General features: G+C 50.3%; 9 protein-coding genes across 9 annotated transcripts; 5 read left to right on the top strand and 4 right to left on the bottom strand.

Moving 5' to 3' along the window:
- Positions 1-376: 376 nt before the first annotated feature.
- Positions 377-4,512, bottom strand: KY384_006169 (uncharacterized protein; the record flags this gene model as incomplete). Its single annotated transcript, XM_044814665.1, has 2 exons — positions 377-1,987; positions 2,035-4,512. The coding sequence occupies 2 exons, from the start codon at positions 4,510-4,512 to the stop codon at positions 377-379; spliced, it is 4,089 nt and encodes a 1,362-aa protein (XP_044668815.1).
- A 2,944-nt stretch (positions 4,513-7,456) lies between these two features.
- On the top strand, positions 7,457-8,957 carry KY384_006168 (uncharacterized protein; the record flags this gene model as incomplete). Its single annotated transcript, XM_044814664.1, has 6 exons — positions 7,457-7,459; positions 7,519-7,551; positions 7,616-7,647; positions 7,798-7,858; positions 7,963-8,467; positions 8,518-8,957. 6 exons carry the CDS (start codon positions 7,457-7,459, stop codon positions 8,955-8,957), a joined length of 1,074 nt encoding a protein of 357 aa, XP_044668814.1.
- Positions 8,958-9,444: 487 nt separating this feature from the next.
- On the top strand, positions 9,445-11,946 carry KY384_006167 (uncharacterized protein; the record flags this gene model as incomplete). Its single annotated transcript, XM_044814663.1, has 1 exon — positions 9,445-11,946. One exon carries the CDS (start codon positions 9,445-9,447, stop codon positions 11,944-11,946), a length of 2,502 nt encoding a protein of 833 aa, XP_044668813.1.
- A 117-nt stretch (positions 11,947-12,063) lies between these two features.
- On the bottom strand, positions 12,064-13,142 carry KY384_006166 (uncharacterized protein; the record flags this gene model as incomplete). Its single annotated transcript, XM_044814662.1, has 3 exons — positions 12,064-12,696; positions 12,761-12,887; positions 12,943-13,142. The coding sequence occupies 3 exons, from the start codon at positions 13,140-13,142 to the stop codon at positions 12,064-12,066; spliced, it is 960 nt and encodes a 319-aa protein (XP_044668812.1).
- A 1,557-nt stretch (positions 13,143-14,699) lies between these two features.
- Positions 14,700-15,017, top strand: KY384_006165 (uncharacterized protein; the record flags this gene model as incomplete). Its single annotated transcript, XM_044814661.1, has 2 exons — positions 14,700-14,887; positions 14,966-15,017. 2 exons carry the CDS (start codon positions 14,700-14,702, stop codon positions 15,015-15,017), a joined length of 240 nt encoding a protein of 79 aa, XP_044668811.1.
- Positions 15,018-15,208: 191 nt separating this feature from the next.
- On the bottom strand, positions 15,209-16,209 carry KY384_006164 (uncharacterized protein; the record flags this gene model as incomplete). Its single annotated transcript, XM_044814660.1, has 2 exons — positions 15,209-15,879; positions 15,930-16,209. The coding sequence occupies 2 exons, from the start codon at positions 16,207-16,209 to the stop codon at positions 15,209-15,211; spliced, it is 951 nt and encodes a 316-aa protein (XP_044668810.1).
- A 245-nt stretch (positions 16,210-16,454) lies between these two features.
- KY384_006163 (uncharacterized protein) lies at positions 16,455-19,595 on the top strand (the record flags this gene model as incomplete). The annotated part of the gene is made up of 10 exons (XM_044814659.1): positions 16,455-17,036; positions 17,086-17,323; positions 17,382-17,403; positions 17,509-17,534; positions 17,589-17,600; positions 17,647-17,737; positions 18,234-18,316; positions 18,370-18,891; positions 18,949-19,298; positions 19,377-19,595. 10 exons carry the CDS (start codon positions 16,455-16,457, stop codon positions 19,593-19,595), a joined length of 2,145 nt encoding a protein of 714 aa, XP_044668809.1.
- Positions 19,596-19,700: 105 nt separating this feature from the next.
- Positions 19,701-21,645, bottom strand: KY384_006162 (uncharacterized protein; the record flags this gene model as incomplete). The annotated part of the gene is made up of 3 exons (XM_044814658.1): positions 19,701-20,528; positions 20,897-21,481; positions 21,547-21,645. 3 exons carry the CDS (start codon positions 21,643-21,645, stop codon positions 19,701-19,703), a joined length of 1,512 nt encoding a protein of 503 aa, XP_044668808.1.
- Positions 21,646-21,958: 313 nt separating this feature from the next.
- On the top strand, positions 21,959-22,710 carry KY384_006161 (uncharacterized protein; the record flags this gene model as incomplete). Its single annotated transcript, XM_044814657.1, has 2 exons — positions 21,959-22,021; positions 22,228-22,710. 2 exons carry the CDS (start codon positions 21,959-21,961, stop codon positions 22,708-22,710), a joined length of 546 nt encoding a protein of 181 aa, XP_044668807.1.
- Positions 22,711-23,807: the final 1,097 nt, after the last annotated feature.

The following is a 23,807-nucleotide window of genomic DNA, read 5'->3' as shown; positions in this document are numbered from 1 at the left end:
AGGATGACATCTGAATCGCAGCAGATAAACAGCGGCCCCGTCATCAGAGGCACAGTTGATGAAATTGTCTTTCATCCAGCTTAGATACCCTCAATTCATTTTCAACCACAGAACCCCCGCCTTTACGTACATACAAGCTCTGCAAAATCGCTCAAGAAAAGTAGATATAGCCACCCGAATATCCATCCATCGAACATGAAATCGTCATATCAATCTCTCTCTTCAACTGAAAAGTGGCGGTCAAGAGACCACCCCTCGTAAATAAATCCCCAAACACCTCGTCCCCATATCCTTTGCAAGATTTTGAAAAAAAGAAAGAGGAAACACATTTCCCATCTATAACTCGCCAAATCTACGGCTCCTCTCAACTAGCATACTATCTATCTAAGTAACTCATCACCTTACTTCTTCCTCCTCCCCCAATTCCTCCAACCCCCTCCTGACTCGGCCTCGCCACCGGACTAATCGGCCTCGCAACCGCAACCGGCCCACTCGGCGCCGGCGGTTCCGTCTCTCTCAAGAAATCAGCCAAATCAGCCATCCCACTGGCTTTATCCGCACCACCCTCAGCCGCTCTAGCCACCATCAACGGCTTCGGCTTGCGATTGCCCGGGTCCATGTGTTTTGCGTACGTAGGCTGCGAGGGCCTATAGGTGTCGAACTTGGTACCGTTTTGGGTGAGATGTGGGGAGCTGGGCCTGGCGTGGTGGTTCGTGGTGTTGGTGCTGCTGGACATGGATTTCAAGGGGGGAAGTTGGGGGACTGTGGGTTGGGCAGCGGTAGCGGTGGGGGTGCTTGCTGCACGATTCTTTGGGGGAGTGGACGTGCTTGGTGGTTGTGGTTGTGGTTTGGGTTTTTCGTTTGACTGGGGTGGAGAGCGGGAGGGGGGTTTCTTGGAAGCCTTTGGCGGAAGAGGACGGTAGTCTGGTATCACGGCGATGTTACGGGCAATACGCTCGCGCATGCTGGTGCCAGAAACTTTTCGCTGTTTATTATTAGAGTCTTGAGCCGGAAGGGCGGTGGAAGCGTTAGCGGTGGCGTTGCGTTGGTCGGTGCCTGAGGTGGAGGGTGGAGAATAGTTTCTCAAAAAGTCGCTCAAGGACTCCTGAGGAGTGTCATCAATGACTATGATTTCTTCTTCTTCCTCGTCGTCGGTGTCAATGGCATAGGGATCCTTGACGCGACGTTGCTTGCGGACTGGCCCCATATCATCATTGAGTGGACGTTGATTGCTGGGTTTGCCAGCAGCCTTGTTCGTGCTATCTAGGAGGCCAGTCCGAGAATTGGTGGATGATTGAGTGATCTTAGATTGCGCAATGCTGTCAAGTGTACTTGCTGATCCCGGGTTATCTCGCATTCTATTGTTCGTGTTGGGCGAGGGGACAGAACGCTGCGCGACTTGTGCACCGGGAGGTCCAGATCGAAAGAAATCAGCAAGCTCAGCAGTAGTGTTAGTTGGAGAAGCAATAGGATCTCGCGCCCGAAGTTTCGAAGACTTTCGAACTGGGCCGACTTCTGGTTTCTTCGGTACTTGACCAGGTTGCTGTTTTGTAATCTTCCTTGAAAGAGGTCTGCCGCTCTGCTGCGAGCTGTTGCTTGCGCCCCGAGAGTGTAAATCTGGCCTTCCTGCTGGAGACTTCGTTGGTACTTTGTTCTCATTTTCTGGACCCGTGGACCTCATGAAATCAGCTAAGTCTTTGGACGAGTCACCACGCGTTACAGGATCCCGGGCAACTATAGGCTTCGTACCCGGTCCAGCCGCTTTTGCCTGTCGTTGCGGATTTGACTTCGTGCTGACAGGTGATACATCTGGCGGTGAGGCAAACTCCATCACATCGGAGCCGGCGGTGGGATTGGATCTTAGCCCATTAAGCCCTCGGAGAGACTTGCTAGAACGGGCTTCAGTAGACGTAACACTTTGGGTAGCTTCAGGTGAAATAGTGCCCACACGCGGGGTCTTAGTGCTCCATCGAGGCGAATCAGGTTGCTTTATATGCTTAGCGAAGTACACGGATGATGCCAAGGATCACTTACCTCCATTTCACGCATATTTTGTGGCGTCAGCGTGTATTGGATGGTTTCATCACTTTGAATTAATTGCTCGAAATCTTGTTCTTTGTCATTCGATTTGGCACTGCGGGATGAGCTGCTAGTAATCTCTCTGGTAGCTTCAGAAGAAGTGGTCCTTGGTACAGCGTGTCTGACAGCATCCCCAGATTCTCGCCCAATGATACCTTTGATCTTAGACGACGTGCTCGAAGCAGTTATAGGCCTAACCTCACGATTGCTGCTCGAGGAAATGCGTCCACCAGTAGTTGGAGAGTTCGATGCAGAGCCCGAAGAAGGCAGGACTCTTTGCACAGCAGCTCTCTCTGTTCCTGCTGGAGCAGACGTGGGTGGCCTTCGGGTGTCAAGATTCTTAGCAGCAGCAGCGACACTCGCAGCCGCTTGCTGGTGCTGGATGGCTTCGAATGCTTGCGGATCCCCATATTGTGCAAAACTAGCTTCTGCGATGTCTCTTCTATTCGTAATGGTGGGAGATGTTGTTTCTTCATCCACAGGCATCGACTTCGCGGTCTCGAGGTTGTGAAAATCTTCATTCGACGGAGCTTCGTAACGCACTGGGATGTCGCGTTTCACAGCCTTACCACCGTCATCATATGTCTTGAGCTGCTCACCTTGGAGGGCTGTAAGCTTCTCAAAGTCATTGTGTTCTGTACGTGGTTGGTCCAGCGAAGCCCCACGTAGCGGGAAAATGCCACTTTCTGAATCGCCGTCTACGCTCTTGCCATTTGTGCCATCCGTAGCAGTAAGTGGGCTCTGTACGCCATGGTGAAAGCTATAGCCGCTTGACATTGTGCTTGCACGGGATTTCTGCTCGCTGGAAATATCCAAAATTGAATTCGGCTGCGCTCTTTTGAAACTGAGGGCCTGTGGTGTCATCTCCGCATCATGTCCAATAGAAGATGATTCAGAATACTCTGACACACTGACTCGGCTCGCGAGAGTGGGGTCAATGGGTATAGGCTTCTCGTTACGTTTCAACAGTCCGTCGTACATCGTTGACACACCTTGATTGCCACGGACAGAGTCTGAGACTTTCTGGGAATCGTCGGTTAGCTTTGGCAATTCTCTCTCCGTCTTTGCAAGCTCCTGAGAGTCGCTGGTCATTGGATCAGGCCTCTCGGTCGGTGTAGTGAAGGCCTCGTCTACTGGCGACGAATAAGGTGTCGTTCTCGCCGTAGGGAGAGAGACTGCACGTTGGTGGCCCCTAGCTGGTTTCGCTGAGGACGGAGTTACTTCATCCGTACGTTTCTGATTGGCAGCTGCCTTGTCTTCTTCGCCATTCTGAGAAGGATACTCAATCATGCTGTAAGGACGACCTCTGGTGGATTCGTTTACTGGTGGCTTGTCATCATCAGTAGTAAAGTCAGGCTCGGCAGGCAGATCCGTCGCCTTTGGAGGAGCTTTCGATCCTGCAATTGTATCTCCCTCGGATGATTCTACGATTGAGCTTCGGTTTGGTCCAAAATAGTTGGCTTCGCTGTGTTCACTAATGCTTGTAGTTCTACTTGTCGCCGAGCTCGTGGTCCTTCTAGAAACACGCTGATCATAAGAAGACGTCCGCGGGCTGATTATGCTGAGTCGGCCTGCTTTCTTCCACGCTCTCCACAATCGACCTATGGCTTTGTTAAAGGCTATCTTTTCAACGTCACGGTCTTCCACGAGGATACGCTCCCCCGTGTTTGATTTTTTAGAATTGAAGCGGCTGAGCGCGTTGTCACCAGCAATCGCTAGTGCTTGTTCCCCCACGAATTCGATAATCGATGTAAGAAAGATTGCTGCAGCTGGCGAGACGTTCCCCAGATCTCGGGAAAGTCGATTCTGACCGTCATCGGAAGGGCTTTCGTTTTCTAGATGCGCTTCCTCGTCCTCTTCTTCCATGTCGCCCAGACGAGTGTATACCATGCATCGAAGACGTGTTCTCTTGAAGACATGGAGAAGATTGCTCGCCCCCTTGAGTTCTTGCCCATTGTGAAAGTCTAGCAGTTCTTCATCATCACCTCCCGCTAGATAGCCCTTGAGCTCTTCATCTGCACCGTCGATAGCTTCCTTGGCAAGTCTAGGCTTGAGAATCTCAGAAATGGCAGGCCTAAGGGACAAGATGGAGGTTGATCGCGACGTTGCGAGGAAACTGAAGAGCAATTGATCGAGGAAAGAATTGATGAGCGCGAGCGCTGAAGCCGTAACAGTGGCGGCGGTCTCCTCGTTGAAGTCTTCTTCATCGCCGATGCTTTGCCCTCGATTGGCAAGCCCGCTACTCACAACATGCGCAGCTGCTGAGGGTGCAATATATGCGGGATCGGGAGACAAACTTGGTGGCGCAGGAAGCGTATGAAGGGACGCCGAAGGTGTGCGACCTCCATCGCTCGATCTACTTTGTGTTCTTATTAATTGCGGTGAGCCAGACGGGAGGTTGATTCTGTCCGGTCTCGTATCGCGCTGCATCATCGGAACTTGATGGGCCTGATCTTGCCGGCGTGAATGTTTTGAATGTAGGACTTGTCTTTATCTTATGTTCGCAGACATTGCAATTTCACTGCTAAATGAGTTCGGTCCGGCGATCCAGCACTGAGCGAGGGCTTCACGAGTGATAGCTAAGAAGGTACCCAGAAAAGGTGAGTGAGCTTTTCGCAGATATGTCAGCAGGAGATTTGATTATTTGTCCCTGAAACGTACGATTATCGAGGTCCTGTCATGTACATGTACTCCGTGGCCAATGGAGGCCAATTGTCCGGCGATGGTCAGCTGCTGCGACTCAAGCCACGTTTTAAATGAAGTTGGGTATATGTCAATTAGCAATGCAATGAATCAACGCAAGCAAATCAAATTCACACGCAAGAAAAGCTACTGCGACTCGCCGTGGATACTGGACCAGTGCGTGAAGTAGGGAGTATCATCAAATGGCACAGCAGTTAGATTTAAACTTCCCGTCCCCACATCCCTGCCGAAGCGGCTCTTATGCTCCTTTAAATCCTCCGAATATCTAATTTACTGGCGACGTAGTCCTCTGGACTAGGTCTGCTGCCTCTACAATGGCTTTAAGCGACATCGTTTTTTCTCGGAATTTAGACATAGAAGTACCCATGTGTATTGATTATTTCAATATGTTGATATATAACATGAGCTACCTCGGCAAGTGGCCCTCTGTGCATAACAATGTTTTCGAGACATTCCTCTGGCAAATTCTTGGAAGTAACGCCTGGTCTTCAACATAAACATACAAACTTTAGAATAGGCGATCGTCCAATACGTTAGCTGAAGCCTGAATGGTGATAACGTTGGAAAGTTGCCAATTGTATCGGAGCATCTACCTATGCGCTGTCTTTGTATTAACATCCACCTCTTGCGCTACCGAATCATGTTCGTAGCACTCTGAGCATGTAGCTATTCGTCGTTTTCTCAATGGTTCATGTAGTCAATAGGAGAGATCTGAAAGGGGATTGCCTGGATCAATGGAGAAATTGACTTACATTCAGGAGTTCCACAACGACAAGAAAAAGTGTGAAGAACAGAGCAACAAATGGTCTTGAAAATTGCGAAGTCTTTGCAGATGAATGGAAATATTGCGGCAGAAACATACTTTTGTTCGACGTAAACGGTTTGCCAACGAACTCGACGGGAAATACAGTACCTATCAATGACTTCAAGGAAACGGTATTGATGGATGAATTTATGGATCAGATCGTACAGTGTGTTGCACTTCAGGCTCATTCCTTGGTTGGTTGATCAAGATATACACAACGTCATTCGCATCATGACTTCACCGAAGCCTCCTCTTCCTGGATAAGTATATTATGCGCTTGGTACCAGCTGTCCATGGATAGTCAACCAGCTATGGCGAATTTGAGAGCGTGCTTTAGAGCGAGTCGCGACATGCGGCGGTCATGGTCAAGATCCTTCAAGCGACACAATAGTCGGCAGAATGGCGTTGCTAAGCTCGATGGCGACAGGCTGGTTTGAAGGATCCACAGAGAGGTCACACTATGGTTAAGAACCAAAACTACCATTTGACTTCTCCAGTGCTTTCAACAGCATGAAAGACATTGAGAACGCATGTCACGCCGTCGCAATATGGCGTAAAACTACAGGCCCGACGTGTCTGAGCTTTTTATCCCTCGTGCGTGGCCGACGCTTCTCCGCCCACGTCTCGCCTGCAGTGACCCGATAATATCGACGGGGGCAAGAGGCAAATAGCACTGGCGTTCCCGGTCATGACACATGCTATTGTTGTGGTCACGGCGGCAGCGGCTGCCAGCACACTGGAGCAGCAAATACTGCGATATTATCATTTATCACAAGATGAAGGATCGTACGATTCGATATTTGTGGGAGAAACGCATGGCTTGGCGTGGCATTGACTAATATTAAAGTAATGCTAATGACGGCACACGACGGCGGCATCCAATCAACGATGGCCGATAAAGCCTGACCACTGGGACGGCACAGGGTGAAAAGCTCCTTTGGAACGAATGTCGATCTTTGCATAGGTGGGAGACGTCAGGAATGCATAGGCGCAGAGGGATTGCGGAGAAAAAGAAGATCGTGGGTTGCAGACCGGAGAAAGAGGCTGGATCTCCACGAAGAGCTGGCGGACGTCGAGCTTGAAGTTGTTGAAAGCGCACCAGAAGCATCAAGCATGGCCCAATCTGCGCGCTAATTAGGAAGTGTGGGGTCCAGGTACGAAATCTCGACCAGCTCTAGCGATAAGGAACGACGGGGAGACACTTTGCCTCATCGGGCCTTTCTAGAGGAGAATTCTAGCACCGAGGCGTCATAAAAGCTTGCTTTCTATTCGTTCTAACTGCATAAATTTTGCACAGATATGACATCCGTTCACGCGGTAAGGATCCTTTTCTCTATGTGAGCGATCTGATTGATCGTTGTGAGATCGGTCATTATTGCGTTGTTAGCGGATAGGGTCCCGATTACAGGCCCCTCCGAATTCTCCCTTTGTATTGGGATTGGCAGTCCGAAAGCAGAGGGCACAAGCGAAGAAGCTTCACTTCAGCAACACCGGAAAGTCGAAATGAATTGAATTAGTACATTGAGACATATTTGGGGCAGTACAGCCAGCTGCGGTCCCAGGGGCACTCGTAACTTTGGTGTATATTTGGAAGATAGGTCCTAAAGGTTCCGGGGTGCAGTAGCCTCGTGGCGATCCGTAGCGTGGGCAGACCGCAGACAAGCTGCAGGCCCTAGCGACCTCAACCAAAGGCCCCACGCCAGAGCTTTCTTGCTAGTTGCTATATATTTATCTCCCCAACACCCCCAACAGCTCTCATATCTTCTCTCCTCTCAACCTGCATCGAACCTACACCCACGACCCATCTTCCATCCCATACTCAAGCTCTTCCTACAAGTTTTTCCCAGCTCATAGAGTTCGACCGCAATCATGGTAAGTCGCGTGCTGACAGTAGCTCCCGCGGGGTTCGCAAGCACTAACCAAGCTCGCAGGCTGAATCAACGACCATCTCCAATACCGCAAATGTAAATCGAATCAGGAAACATGTGTAATTGCAATTGACTGCGTTATACTGACCTACGCTTCCAGTTGATGAAATACATGAAACTCGATCAGAAAGGGTACGTTTACTTCTCGGGGTTTAATGAGCCTAGTGGGAGCGAGCACGACGTCTTATCTAGAAGCACATTCTCTGAAGCGATACCTTTTACGACATGATCCAAGGCTTTCATTCCCTCCAAGAAACAGAGTACTAACTTCGAACATTTTAGATCAGTACTCGCAGAATATGTCTGGATTGATGGCTCTAATGGCGTCCGATCAAAAACCAAGGTATGATGAGCTTTTGTGGCATGCTGTGCAAATTCGAACGCGTCATGCGCCTGAAAGGCTATCAGTACCCACCGGTTGGAAACAAAAGCTGACGGATCTTTTAGACTCTTAGCGGACCTGTGAAGTCCTACAAGGAACTTTCGGAGTGGAATTTCGATGGCTCATCTTGCGGCCAAGCGCCTGGGGACAACTCTGACGTCTACCTACGTCCCGTCGCAATCTACCCAGATCCATTCCGTGGCGGTGACAACATTCTTGTCATGTGTGAGTGCTGGGACCATGACGGCACCCCAAACAAATTCAACTATCGCCATGACTGCGCCCGTCAAATGGAAGCTCATGCCGATCAAGAGCCATGGTTCGGTCTCGAGCAGGAGTATACTCTGCTAGGGCCCGATGGATGGCCATATGGATGGCCAAAGGGTGGCTTTCCCGCACCACAAGGTCCGTACTATTGTGGCGTTGGCACAACTAAGGTCTACTGCCGTGACATCGTCGAATCTCATTACAAGGCCTGCCTGTTCGCCGGAATCCAGATCTCCGGAATCAACGCCGAGGTTATGCCCGCGCAATGGGAGTACCAAGTCGGTCCTTGCAAAGGCATCGAGCGTATGTCAAAATCTGCCCTGCCTTACAGCTTCAACACTAACATACGACAGTGGGTGATCAACTCTGGATGTCTCGCTATCTCCTTCGCCGTGTTTCGGAAGAATATGGCGTTCAAATCACGCTCGCGCCGAAACCTATCCCTGGAGATTGGAACGGTGCTGGCCTGCACACAAATGTATCAACAGCCGATATGAGGAAAGACGGTGGCATGAAGGCGATTGAAGCTGCAATGAAAAACCTTGAGAAGCGCCATGTCGAGCACATCGCCGTCTACGGTGAGGGCAATGCGGAACGTATGACTGGCGAGCATGAGACAGCTAGTATGGACAAGTTCAGCTGGGCAGTCGCGGACCGTGGAGCTTCCATCCGTATCCCTCGTCAAGTTGCAGCCGATGGTAAGGGCTATTTCGAAGACAGGAGACCCGCTTCCAATGCCTGCCCATACCAGATCACTGGCATCACTATGGAGACCGTAAGTATCGATCTGTAATCCAATGCAAAACAAGACTGACAGCTGTAGATGTTTGGAGGACTCCCAGAAGAAAAGAAATGAAACAAGAATTAAGGTGAGAAGACTGTGACGATATGAGGACATGGCTTAGCACTTTTGCGAACGATGCTATGAGAAGGGAATGAGAATGAGGATTACGCTTTGTAAGAGGCAATTCAGGCGGTGATAGTTGTTTGAACAACCCTTTAGACTAGTCAGCAACCATCCATACAATTATTGTATTCTAGCCAATCAGCGTGCAGAGCCCTCTAGGAATGCGGAAGAGCTCTTCAATTCTACAATTTATCACAATCTTCCAATGCGGAAATAAGTCGACTATAAAGACCCCCGGCAACCATGATACACCCCCATCATCAATCGCGTCCGCACCTTCCATGACATCCACCTCACGCCTTCGCCTTCCCTACCTTCCCACCCAACCCCCCCAACCTAACTCCCTCGGAACCTTCCCTCCACAACAACAACAATGGCAACACCGACCTCGCACCCCAACCCCAATCCAAACCCTCACCGCCCCTCCCCCTCAAAATCCCACCCCCAACCCACAGCTTCAAACCACCTAACCCCTCCGACCAACCCAGGCGCCTCCCCTCTCCCCTTCAACTCCGCGCACTCCACGCGCACGCACCCTTCCCCCCTCACCTCAACAACAACGCCCGTGAAACGACCTTTCGCTTTCACCGGCTCCGGGGTTGGGGCTGGGGGTGGGGTGGGGGGTGCGAATGGTGGGCATGCCCGCGGCCCTTCCTCCGGTGGGCATCCCATGTCTAGGCAGGGCACGAACCAGAGCGCTACCCCTGGGAGTGGGGCTGGGGCTGGGATGGGGGGGCAAGCTATGGCAAGGAGCGGGACCAATCAATCTGCAATTTCGGCTAACACGCCGACGCCCTCGGGGTCAGGGATCGGGACGGGGATGGTGAGGAGCGCGACGGGTATGACCACGGGGGGAATGAGCGGGATCAGCGCTGCGGGGGATAGTCCGGCTGTTAGTGCTGCGGTGGGGATGTTGATGGAGAGTTTAAATTCGGGGCAGGGAGCTGGGAAGGGCACAGGCGTGGGTTTGGGGGTTGCGGGGATGGGGTTGACGCCGAGTCCTGGGATGGGAATGGGTATGGGTATGGGGAAGACGGGGTTGACGCCCGCGAGTATATCTGGGGGCCAGGGTATGGGTGTGGGTGTGGGTGGGGGATTGGTAGGACTGAGTGCGTTGCAACAGGAGGAGGAGAGAAAGAGGAGGATCGGGGTTGTGGCTGAGATGGTGGGGAAACGGTGGGGGTTTGTGAGTCAGAGCGGGGTGGAGAGTGCGGCGAAGAGGTTGGGTTTGGAGTGTCTTTGGGAGGAAGGCATGGGGGATGGAAAGAGGGGTTTGAGTATTGCTGGTGAAGGGCTTTTGGTGGAGATTGCGTTCGAGGGGGAGGAGGTGAAGGGATTGCACTTTGATTTGCCCGGGGCAAAGTGGGCCGGGGGCGATGCGGAGGGCAAGAGGAAGGGAGGGGAAGTGCTGATGAGGTGTTTGGGATCAGAGGATGAAGAGGCGCCGTTCGTACGGATGGAGAAGTTCGTGGGCAACCTGGAAAGGCTGGCGAGGATGGATAAGCTGGGCGGAGAAGGCGGGGTTAAGTTCAATTGCTTTGATGCGGTTGAGGGTGTGCATAGAAGCTTGAGGCTGGTGTACGAGAAAGAGATGGAGGGCGAACGGCAGAAGCAGAAGGCTCGCTTCCAACAGGCTGTGATGTGTTCAAGGAACGGAAGGCCAGTCGTACATGAAGGTCAACGCGTTGGTCTGGCGTTGCAATTTTGGAGGAATCGACGACTCCTCAGCGAACTTGAGTCAAATGACGATGCTATGGACGTGGACGGCCAAGAACAGCCTGAGCTTGGAAATGAGGAGGAACAGATTTGGTCTGCTGTCATCGAATGTGAAGCCTGCCCTGCAGATGTGTATACACCGGCAAGGGTGTCTGAGAAATGGGTTCAAGAGAACACAGATTCCATGACAGACGGTAATGCTCTTCACATTGCTGACACAGATCTGAGCTGGCTTGAACCACCTGGAGATCTTCAAATCCCAACTGACGGGACAACCGGCGACCACAAATCTCCCAATTTACGCTTCATTGCAAAATTCGAACCTCCTATCGTGCTTCCACTTCCAGTAGCCCTCCAGCTTCACGAATCTTTTGGATCACCAATAGCACAGAATAGCATCTTACCCACGACCTACGACGCTCTTCTATTTTTCGATCTTCGACCGCTAGATCCATTGGACACAGCAGCTCCTCGCACTTTCGAAACTACCATTCGATCATATAATGCAGCTACGAAAGACTTCTCGACTTATCGGCACAGATCCAATCTATATACTGCACCCCAAGACTTTGGCCGAATCCTCACGGACCTCCCGTTCAGACATCCAATGCAACTTAGTACTCTTTTGCCCACGCTACGCCAATGGGCTGTGGTTGGCAGCATCCTCAAGCGTAGCTTCGCTTCTACTCCTGAAGATGAGCCTCGCTCCCCCAATGTGCTGACAACTGATGGAGACATCAATGCGTCAAATGGACACGTTCCATCGCCTCCAGCCTTCCAAAGCCTTGAAGACGAACTAGCAGACTTCCTCTCCTCACCCTTACCAGGCTCTAGTATAGCAAAACTTGGCGAAGAAGACGTCAGGAATGTGGATATAATTTTCAGCGCCTCTCCGCTTCCCCAATTTCAGATTCAATTCGCCAATCCTGCTTACAGTGGCAAAGTCACTGGCGTACAATTCTCTGTTGGACCGGAAGGGGTCATTGAAGTCGTTGACATGGCCGATGGTAAGGGGGCTATAGTAGAGGCTCGAGCTGAGGGTGATGTGGACGCACAGGAGGCTGTAAGAGATAAGATGAGGTTGAAAGAGAAGGTCAAGAAGGTGCTTGAGGTTAGTGAGGATCTTGGTGTCTTAATCGAGTGGCTCGCGAGACAGTGAGGGACCGAAAGGCGTTTTTGCATAGCGTGGTCGTGGCATTTGTGGTTTGTGATACCCATTACATGTTTCTATTCATCTATCTAGAGAAACCCCAAAAATACTTAATCCTCATCAGAATCATCCACAATAGTCCTGATCGGAATCATCTACAATAGTCCTACCAGTTGACCTCCAGTATTCCCGCGACTCACCACGATCGTGCGACCCGAGTGTAGCAAGCCCTTGCCTTGCAAACATCCGACTGAACTCGCCAATCCCCTCCGCAATACCATCGAATTTCTCGCTCGCAATCTTCGAGCCCAGAATATCATTCGCATGCTGCCTCAGATACTTGACCACCAGACTCCTCATCTCGCTACCCTCTTCCGTGTCGTGACTGCACTCGTAGATTGGCTGTATAGTATCGAGGAACTTCCCGTTATCCCACCGCTCTATTTTCAGTATTCTGCTGTACTTCTTCGCTGCCTTGTGGCAGAGAGCTGGGATGGCGTATTTGTCGCCTAGGCGCCACATGTCAATGTGGATGAGGAGGTTCTTGCGCGGGCGGGGAACTGGGGGACAATAGTCTGATCTATCATCGTCCTCGGGCGCCACGTCTGTTGCTGGGTCGGTATCCTTTGTCTCTGTTGGGTCGGGGTCGGGGTCGGGGTCTTCTATGTCAGCGTAGTCACCTGAGTAGAGGAATTGGATTAGTAGGCTGGCTTGGATTGTGCCGTTTGGTGTTAGATTTAGGCGAGCTGTGCGACCTTCCTGGAAAGGGGGTGGGTCAATATCATCGTTGTTTTTGTAGTCGGGGAGGTGGGGGGAGACGCACTTTGAAGGATCCATCTAGGGCGGCGGCGAGCACGGCGGACTGGCTGCAAAGCACCGCTTTGTGCGCCTGGAGAGAGCGGTCGCCGATGATTACTTGGACATCGGAGTATTTGCCTGATTTGTAGATACTGCGTTTGATCATTAGGTGGTGGGAGACTTTGGGGCATAGGATACAGGTATTACCGTTTTATGCCATCGATTAGACCGGGATGAGAGTCTGAGGTTCCAAAGAGTTTAAGGTGGTCTTCTTCGGGACTGAAATCATCAGGCGGCGTGTAATATTGGAATTCGTGTTCATCAGTCTGACTGACTAGCTGCTTGCTTTGTGGCTTTTGAATCGGTTCGCTCGATTGAGAAGGAGATGCGGACTGAGTCTGAGGCATCTTGATGGAGTCCTTGGAGGAAAATGAGAAGGAGGGCGATAGTGAAGGTGCCAGGACTTATCTATATACATGAGGATGCGTCGTACAAGCAATTGTAAGACAGGGCAGAGGCTTGAGGAGTGCTAAGGCCGATGACGGCATGACAGAAGAACAGCTGTAAGACATGAATGCTTGAGTATCATTCACCTTTGCCATAACCCGACACTCAGATTCAGGTGGGCCGACGTGTCAATGAGGTAAGCTTTCAGCTCCTCCCGTGCCAATATTGACTCCTCCTGCCGTAATGTGAAAACGAAATGTACCTCCTTGATCGAGATATCCTACTGCCTGTCTGACATCTTCCCTCCAATCTTCAGCACCCCACCAATTAACCCACACCATGTAGCCGGATTTCTGTAGAGACTCCAATCTCCGCTGTCTTTCAGTAGCGGCTGCCCGAATGCTAATCTTCGGTCTGACCCTTTGCACACCACACCTCTCCGACACTAACCTAACAGTGCAAAAACTGTTCCACACAGCTGGAAGATGAGGACGTAAAGCCTCCCGGCTCATGACAGTGCTTGTTGCTGATAGAGAAATATTGGTAGCTATGACCACGCAGGAAAAGGTATGACATATGTCTCGAAGACGTTGGACTAAGCTTCGATGGCGTTCCACGAGGAGGCCATCGGATGTCACTTTGATATGAGAATCATCACCTTGAAGAGCCGCTTCAGCAGCCTCTTGACGATCTTGATAGAAGAAAGTGCTCAGATCCATGATAGCGAGCATGCCAAGCGAGCGATTGGAAGAAAAGTGTTGAAATGGCTGAGACAGAAAATAGTTCGGAAGATCAGATAGACAAGAAAGGAGAGATTCTGTCGAAGACACTGTGAAGGCGTGTAGATGAATTAGTGAGCGTGAGACTACTTTCGCCACATCTGTGTCTTCTAATTCGACGCTTTCTTTCTTGACTTGGGTCACAATATAGTCATGCATGATATCACGAAGCCGAAGAATCGATAGATTGCCCCCGAGGTCGAAGAGGACGACTGCCTGTTCTTTACCCTGAATGGGGCAACCTTCGATTGCTGCTGGCAGAAGCGCAATGCAAATGCTGTAGTACATCAATTGAGTCTTTCCAGAGCAGGGACAGCTTCCAGTGATTTCAATCACAGTAGGAGCCCTCACCGAAGGGGGTTTAGGAGGCTCATGCTGTTGATACAGTACCTCCTGTTGGCGTGTAGTGGCTGGATTCTTGAAAGCTTCCACAATTGAGTCTAGTGGAGCAATGCCGGTTTCATTGTCAAGTGAGGCTGTATCAAAATGTAGAGACCTTAATAGCTAGAGTCATATAGGGTCAATGGGGAGCACAGGAGGAATATCATAACATCCCCGCACCTCATCCAAGTTTTCCTCCTGCACTTCAGCGAGCAATTTGTCTCCCCAGCTAGCAGCACTCATGATGCTCTTCACTTGCCGTTCTTCACTTCATCCAACTCGCACGTGCGTTAGATACGCGGCGTAGACCATGCCGACCCTTTAACATCAATCAAACGTCTGACCTCGACTGAAAATATGGCGCCTCCAGTGGAGTCTTTCCTTGCATCTGAGCTTCAAAACCACATCAACCAACTACCAAATGGGAAGAGGAGGAAGGGCGGAGATGTCGACCTGAAAAAGTGCTCGCTACACGAGTTGGTGCAATATTCGTGTTACTTGGAGGGTGACCCCAAAGCAAGCGATTCTGTCATCAAGTGCAAGCCGTTCGAGAGGCTTTTTCGAAAGTACGCGGTCTGCTTTCGTTCTTAAGACCCGGAGGCTGACGCTTTACTACTTTCCAGATGTGCAGATGGTTTGATGGTTGAGACTACAGCATTCGAAGGGGGAGATTAAGCAGAAGTAGCAGATTGGTCAATCGCAGCACGAGATTATGAATTTCGGACCTCACATTGAGCACTAATGCAGGGAAATTCAGGGTGACGATGTACTCCATCGTGTAAATGTATGAAAATGGGTATCTTATGCGAGTCCCCAACGCCAGGATAAAACGTCACAGCCAAAACCGTCCACTCGTCACCTGTCCCTCAGATCTCCCTCCGACGCACAGGCTTTCTCCAGTATTGCCTGTCTGCATTGACAGCTGAGCTGATATGCCTGTTGTTCGATGGTCTCCCGTTCGCGAAACTTGAGCCGGCCATATCCACATCCATTGCATTCCCATTCGTTTCGTCTTGCTCTTGTATCACGCTTGCTAGAGTTTGCTGCCATAGTCGGTCACGTTCTTCATTTAAAGAAAGCGGCCTTTTCGGATCCGTCTGGTGCGTTGCGCCATTTGACCCTGCTGCAACCAGTTTCCGCAAAGCTTCTTCTCCTAACCTACCTTCCTCCGTGGCCTTTTCGCGCAACTTTCTTGGATCTTGCTCCCGTATTACAAAGTCTGGAGTCACTTGATAGGTATGCTTGTCTGGCAGCAGTGGAAAATGTTTAGGTATGTAGGATTTAGCTGTCTCGGTTTGAGGACCTCCAAAAAAGGCGCTGAGTGACGGATATGACCTAGTCTCGGATGGATCCTCAGCGTCCTTCGCAAGTGAGAATTGAGATTTCTGTGCGGTGACTGGAGGATCGAGATGTCTATGTAGAGACCGTAGACTGAGTTGATGGGTATGTAGTGCTTGTAGAAAATCCTGAGGTGTCGCATTATGCCGTCGACAAGAGAGCATTGATTGACGGACATCTGCCAAGTAATGCGCCATATCTATGACAGTCAGTGTACAGTTTCCGTATAACTGCAGCAATCAGCCATACACTCTTCAACATGTACACGATAGCTTTCCAAAGCTGCTGATTCCACTGTACCAAAGCCGACAGTTTCCAGAGCGACGCAGATTGAACGGTTGAGAAGCTCCTCCGACGTGGTCTCATTCTGAAGTTGTGCATCGCGTCTGAATTCCTTCTGGATATCCCATCTCACCTTGTGATGCCGCAAGTCCCCATGATCCTGCTTCTTCGCAACTGGAACCTCGAATTGGGCTTGGGATGAAGTTCGCTTCAAGGAATGCGGCTCATGAATAGCCATTGGCGCCATCGGTCGTGAACGACTAGCATCCCCTCTCCACTATCATTTAGCTATGGCAATGATGGCCAAAGCTGTACAATGCTTCCGTGAGCTGCAAGATAGTACAAAAGTTCAAATATTCTTTGTGATTGGTCAGCGCATCTTGTCCGACGGCTGACAAATCGCTTGGCATGACTCTTTGCGCTTTCCAGTAATTCGTCTTGCTCACACTACTGAACATTTCTTCCCTTTTAATTCCTCTCTGCAATCTGAAGATGTCCGTTACGAAAGAACCTCGAAAATCTGTGGCATTCAGTGAAGGCACGACAGTTGTGGATGGTGAGGGAGGAGTAACCCAAGTAAATGGAAGTGGAACATCAAACAAGAACTCAGCGGAAAGTCATTCAACCAGTGCGTATACAGGGTCACCGGCATCAAAGCGCAAAGACTCATTCATGACAGGCAACGGCGACGCAGCGCCGTCAGATCCAGCGGTAGACGAAGTCAACGAGCTCTTCAAAGGCCTCGGTAAGAAGAAGAAAAAGCCAAAAGCAAAAGATGAAGCGGTAGAGGGCGCCGACGAAGCGGCTCCGGCAGCGGATAACGAATTCGATCCTACAGCATTGAAGAAGAAGAAAAAGAAGAAGCCTGCAAAGACGGATACCGACGAATTTGAGGCCAAATTAGCCGAGGCAGGTGTCGGCGCCGAAGCAGAAACGAACGGAGAGAAAGCAGAAGAGCCGGATGAAGTAGAGGGAGACATGGACGCTGGGACAGGAGTATGGGGCCATGAAGAAACAAAGCAATTAAAATATGAGCAGCTGCTTCAAAGGTTCTTTGCACACCTGCACAGCGCAGTAAGTAATGATGCAAGAGGAATACTAACAGGTTGCTAACATCGTGAAGCATCCAGATCTTATGTCGGGCGGCTCAAAATCATATGTCATTCCGCCGCCTCAGTGCTTGCGAGAAGGCAACAAGAAGACCATATTCGCAAATATCCCAGATATCTGTAAAAGAATGAAACGCAGCGACGAGCACGTTACACAATTCATCTTTGCCGAATTAGGAACTAGTGGCAGCGTTGACGGCAGCAAAAGATTGGTGATCAAGGGGCGGTTTCAGCAGAAACAGATTGAGGTTTGTGAATTCCAAGAGCTGTTCTCGTGTCATGGTAGAACTGACTTTGGCGATCACAATAGGGAGTCCTTCGCCGATACATTGGTATGTTTGCATGAGTAGAGTGCGATTGAGCGAGAGCTAATATTGTGAAAGTTGAATACGTTACTTGTAAGACTTGTCGATCACCTGACACTGAACTATCCAAAGGGGAAAATCGTTTGAGTTTTATCACAGTATGTTCCCTCTCTTACAATGCCATATGATGTCTCGCTAACCCTTTGCTGTAGTGCAATTCCTGCGTAAGTCGCATCTGCGATCTGTCCAGATCTAGCTAACAACTACAAGGGATCGAGAAGAAGTGTTCAAGCAATCAAAACCGGCTATTCCGCCCAAATTGGCAAGAGAAAACGACAACAACAGTAATCGACGCGAGGATGTATGTGGGGTTTTTGCTACGCATAAACAGGGTCTAGGCGTTGAAAACAAGGTGATATGCAGCCCTAGGCAGTCTTGTGCAATATCTTTAGATTTCGGAACAAGTGCATCAATACCAGATTTTGTATTAATTTTTGATGAAGATATCGCTAAATATATCTTTCCCTCTTTTAGCAGCCGCTAATGTTTGTTGTAAGCGCCCAACTACTACATCCTTCCACCATTCAGCTCGAGGCATTTCTTCGCCTTACGCTGAGCCATGCAAGTGCTTCCGGCTTTCATTAGACTTGCTGAACATGCCATGGAGAGGTAGCAATACAATACACTTGTTCTCGTTCACATCCACTGTCTCAAGCCCTTTGACTGTTCAGCTGAACTCCTCAGCACTTGCCGGTCCTCAGCCCCAGCTTGATATTTCGTGCCGTCTCATTCTTTCCTCCCTTCTCTTTTTTCTGTGTCTTCCAACATTGATCATTGCTTCGTCTTTCTAATTCAAGTTCCGTTTCTGTCACCTTGAAGATAGCAATGGCGTCATCTCCACCTCCAAACTACGGCAGTCCAGCCCCGCAATACTTCCCTCGTAAGTATACTCTTCCAGTTAGACGCGCTGGCAACGCTGACGAAGATCTACAGCTCCTCCAGGAGGAGCCCCGCCGCCTCATGCTCAGAGCTATACGCCACCAGTCCAGCAAGCATTCCCACCCCCGCCAACCTCACCTGGCTACCCATCCTATCCTCCCCCACCTGCAGCCCAACCCTCGCCCGGTATCAATGGAGGCAGCTACCCCCCGCCGCCCACACAACAGCCCCCACCGCAGCTTCAGAGCCAACCCTCCTACGCTCCGCCTCCTCAAAGCTACCCCGCTGACAAGAAAGACCCTGCCTCATTCCAAGAGCCACCGCCCTCAGGAGGCCACACCGGCGCTCATGCAACCTCATCCCAAACAGCGGAAAAGCAAGAGAAAGCCCTCGATGCTGATAAGCCCGCATTAATGCCCGGTGGAGCTCCCTCAGCGGGTCATTTCTCAGGCGCTACAGCAACACAGGACGATGTGGGCACCTTCAATGGGGGAAGCTACAGGATCAGTCACCGGGATTGCAACACTATCCTGACTTTACAGTTGGCGATGGGCTGTCCTCTACAAGCAAAACCTGGTACTTCCACCTACTTCCCTAAAATCCCGAAATAATCGCTGACGTGAAGGTTTTCAGGCATCATGATCGCCATGTCCCCCACCGTGACCCTCAAAGGCGCCATCAAATTCTCGCTCAAGAAATACGTCGGCGGCGGCGAAATGACCACATCTACATACACAGGGCCTGGAGAAATCCTGTTCGCCCCTTCCTACCTCGGTGATATCACGACGCTGAGGTTCACGGGTCAAGAAACGTGGAATGTGGGCAAAGACGCTTTCATGGCGGCTACGCAGGGCGTGGTAAAAGAGATGAAGAATCAGAGTTTTAGCAAGGCGATGTTTTCTGGGGAGGGGCTTTTTGTGTATAAATTGAGTGGGAGGGGCATATGTTGGTTGAGTAGTTTTGGGGCCATTATTAGGAAGGATGTATGTTCTCTTTCTCTTTACTCTGTCTTTTCAACTGTTTGTGGTACTTGCTGAGCTGAAGCTGACTGTGGTATCTAGCTCGTCGAAGGCGAAAAGTACATCATCGATAACGGCCATCTTGTGGCCTGGAACTGCAAGTACGTAATGGAACGCGTAGCCAGCGGTGGAATCATCTCTGGTATCAGCAGCGGGGAAGGACTCGTATGTAAATTCACAGGGCCGGGGACAGTGTTCATGCAGACGAGGAACCCGGGTGCATTCGTGGCTTGGATGGGTGCACATACAGCGCAAGGATAAGTGTTTTGGTAATCTGAAGCGGATAATGTGAAGGCTACATTGCACGGTTCCAAAATCTTTGCATTCATCTTCTATCCCAGTATCCATATTATACACAACGCTCTACTATAGTCTCTCTTCCTCATTATCTCGAGGTCTTTGACATGCATCCCCCTCGTCTGCATGCTTTCGACCAAGCCCTTCTGTAACACTCTCGCTCCGAGCAACGATTACGAGAGGATTGTAAACCTTGCTTGGTAAAAGTGGTCCCGGCCACAAAGTCTCTCCGTTCGATAGATCCGGAGAGGTGATTCGAGGGGCGTCCCCTTTCTCAAACACAGAAGCTGCCCCGTAAGGCGAAGGGTTGTCCTCTGAAACGTTCTCTTTGCCAGGATGCAACCTGTTGTCTTCAAACGTCCGCTCACCCGAAGATGCGCTTGGAGATTTCTTTCCTATCAGTGACGGAGCCACGGAGCGGACTGAAGGGCTCCTCATAATGCCCGCAATCCTTCGTTGGGTGAAATTCCTGACTTTCTTTGTGAAGCTGCCTGGCCGTACCTTGTCGGGGACGTTATTTCGATTTCTTAAAGCCTCGTGGTGGCCGAATGACGGTAGGGTCGTGCTAGATCTTCTTGAGCAAGGCTGAGGACTGGGGTAGCAGGTAGTGAGTATGGGTTCTTGCGCATCTTGTTCCTTGCGAGGCTGGTCTTCTGTGATAGCGGGCATCTCGAGATAGTATGAAAATATCATGGATGGTGAGATAGACGATCGGACTTTTGCTTGATCCATTGATGGTTTGACATCTTCTTCCTCTTCCTTTCCAGAGTCTTCGTCTGAGCTCGAATCGATATCAGCTAGGTATTCGCCACGCAGTATCTTCTCCCTTTTCTTCGAGAGCCGCATGGCATTCATCGCTGCAAAAAGCAGGTTTTCAAACAATGGGTTTTGGCCCCACTCAAGGCGCTTGAGATTGGTCAATCACTGCAGTGAATTTCGTCTGTGAAAATGACTGTGGGACAGATGAAATGTTAAATGTGGAATTGATAGAAAGTCCCGCTGTAAAGATGAGAGTTTTGATGAGATAACAATGAGAATGTAGTAAATTGGCCATGTTAGACAAGTGATACAAACAAGTCATTGTAGTACAAGACATGGACCTGATTAGCCACCGTTTCCATAGCTGTAGTGAATAAATTAATGGATTGGGAGGAGCCGCAGGAACTGTTACAGGTATCAATTTATTAATACATGGCAAAGCCTCCACTGGCCGATAAACACCGGCCAGTTATCCATCGACTCCTCTCTTCGGCCAGAAAGCCGACTATTTGAGCTACATCGTCAGGCGTACCAAGTCGGTATTGCATCGGTGTTGTACTTTTCTGGAAATCAATGATCTGCTGGGGGACGCCGCTGAGCAGATCAGTTGGAACGGGTCCCGGATTTACTGCGTTGACAGTGTGCCCGGCAGGTCCCAACTCTGCAGCAAGAGACCTTGTGAGTCCTTCAAGTGCTGCTTTGGAAGAGCAGTAGAGTGACAATTCCGCAAACCCAGCTCTTGCGCCCACAGAGCTCATATTGATGATGCGGCCTGGTGACCGAAGATGGAGGAGCACGGCTTTAGATAGCAGGATGACAGCCCGCACGTTGAGACCAAAAGTCGCCGCGTAATCTTCGGGAGTATTTTCAGCAAGCGTCTTAGTGACTTGATAGCCAGCGTTGTTAACGAGTATGTCAATTGAGTCTCCAAAAGCACGACAAGTCTCTTTGACTATCTGCTCAGGAGCATCTAAGTCTCGCAAGTCTGCTTTAACCTTGATAGCTTTGGACCCATTCTTCAGAGCTGAAATGTGCTCTATGATCTCATCAACACCCTTTTCACTGTTTGGTGAAGTGAAGGTGATGACAACCTTCAGCCTTGCCGCGTCAAAGTCATATCAATCTCGTAGAGGGCCACAGTAGCAAGCTCACTTACCTTGGCGCCACGACATGCTAACTCTTTAGCTATCTGAGCACCTAAGCCTTTCGAACCACCAGTCACTATGGCCACCTTGCCGTCCAGCGTTTGTGCCATAATCAGTCATCCGAATATTATTACACGATGACAAGCTTGGCACGATAACGAACTTGGAAAACCTGGATTAGGAAGGCGCTAGTCCGAATGAGGCGAGAACTGCCAAGAGCGACTCAGTCCGCGGTCAAGCTAATCCCTTGGGTATCATAAGCCGCGCACTCCCCGTGTGAAGGCTAAGAGTACACGACAAGGACGCAACATCCGTCTTTCCTTCACCTACGTCGAGATCCTGTACCCCACCCCATCATTTAGTCGAGTGGCTGTACTACATCGGATGATCTGAGACCTCCTGTCTCCAGGCACTCCGCCCGTCATGCCTGACATTGATGAGCAAAAAGCGGCGATCACAAATCGATCACTTCGCACGATACGTACAGTATGTGCAACGTGTGGCTCTTTCGAGACTGGGTAGACTGACAGTATCTTAGGAGCTTGAGTATCTTACAGATGCAAGCGTGATCACTCCGCAGCAACTCGCAAGCTTCCTATCTCAGCTTCCACAGCAGACTATCCTTCATGCGCCTATATCGAGTCCAGCGGCCACTCCCGCCCCTGTCGACCTTGATCTACCATCACCTCCAGTCAGCCAAGTTGCCAAGCAGACGGCCAATACTTCTCTCAATGAAAAACAAAATCTCTTTTTATGCACCTTCGCCTTCGCCAGTCGCCCCTCCACCTGCATATGCCTCAGCCGCTTCGGTAGCGACTGCTACAGCACTCTACGAATACCATCCCACAGACGCCGGCGACTTAGCTGTGGTGCCTCACGACCGCATCTTCATCACCGAGTTCATGAATGCAGACTGGGCAAAGGGAAGGAACGAACGGACCGGTTCAGAAGGCATATTCCCTCGGAGCTATGTCGCCATCATCGACGAGAAAAACAAGATGGGACCATACCAGCCACCTACACCTTCCCAGACCAGCTATGGAAATATGCCACTAGACGTCAGTCAGGCCGGCAGTAGCGCTACTCCCGGAAAGCCAAGCAAATTTGAAGAGCATGGAAAGAAGTTCGGCAAGAAGCTTGGGAATGCTAGTATGTTCACAGTGCTAGCAATCTAGAACATTCTTTGCTAATGAGTTTTAGCTATCTTTGGGGCTGGAGCGACAATTGGGTCAAACATTGTCAATGGTATCATGCATTAAAGAGATGGGCGATGTGTTGCCATTTGCCAAATTCGTAACGATTCTACCGGCGTTAGGACGAGAAGGGGGGCTGGAATAGTATAGACTAGGTCAGACCAAAGGGGCCCGATCAAATGATTTCACAGTTTGCAGGTACGATCACAATCACACAAGTTTGCCACCTTCGCCTTTCGTTCGTCCATCATTAATCGGAACTTGAGCCAAGATGTACCTCCCGGAACATAAGGTACAGTCGTGAGTCAGTTTTTGATGGTGCAGCACACGGTCCCACGGGCTACAGCCTCACCGAGATGCAAGCCACCCACTAGCGCAACGGGTTGGCTCAGCCTATCATCCATATTGACACCACTCCGCTTGATGTCCTATTGACAATGTTGAGTGACACAGGCAGCTCTCTTTGCCTTGTTGCAGTGCATGTCAGTACAACGCGCGTACACATAAATTTCGATAGGCCAAAAGCGCGCTCAGGCGACAAAGAGTCAAAGACTTCTTGAATCCCTGCACGTGTGTGTGGAGCCCTCAGATGATCGTCCCCTGTTCGCACCCTAGTCTATTTCGGCTGCATGGTATTTCCCGCGATATAAAAGTGAATTATGACAGATCGGGTTCTTGACTGCAGGGTTGGACAGCCACAGCTCGTATGTGTTGTCCCCTTAATCTAATTGATTCCAGGTTCCAACGCTTTCCCTCCTACCAGTCAAATTAACAAGATGAGTCGCGCTTTGGTATTGCCTGTGTCTCCTTCACACTTAATTTTCATACTGACTCCTCCCAGTCAAGCGAAGACTTAGCTAGCATCCATATACGAAGGTGCGCTGGTGAACCTTGGAGTAAGATCACTGAGGTACCTCAAGGTCCGCTGCCACTTTGCCATTTTTGCGAGCTTACCGTTCCAGGCCTACCCAAATATCAATCCCAAAAGCCTGAATGTCTACTATCTCGTGAGACTCCACTGGTGAAGTATGACTCCAAGCTCATGATACGTAGAAGTGGAAGACCCCACCAATTTCAGA

Source organism: Bacidia gigantensis, assembly GCF_019456465.1.
Source record: "Bacidia gigantensis strain McMullin 20006 chromosome Unknown contig_246, whole genome shotgun sequence".
Classification (NCBI taxonomy): domain Eukaryota; kingdom Fungi; phylum Ascomycota; class Lecanoromycetes; order Lecanorales; family Ramalinaceae; genus Bacidia; species Bacidia gigantensis.
The sequence above is the reverse complement of the archived record's forward strand: the minus strand, read 5'-3'. Positions and strand labels throughout refer to the sequence as shown.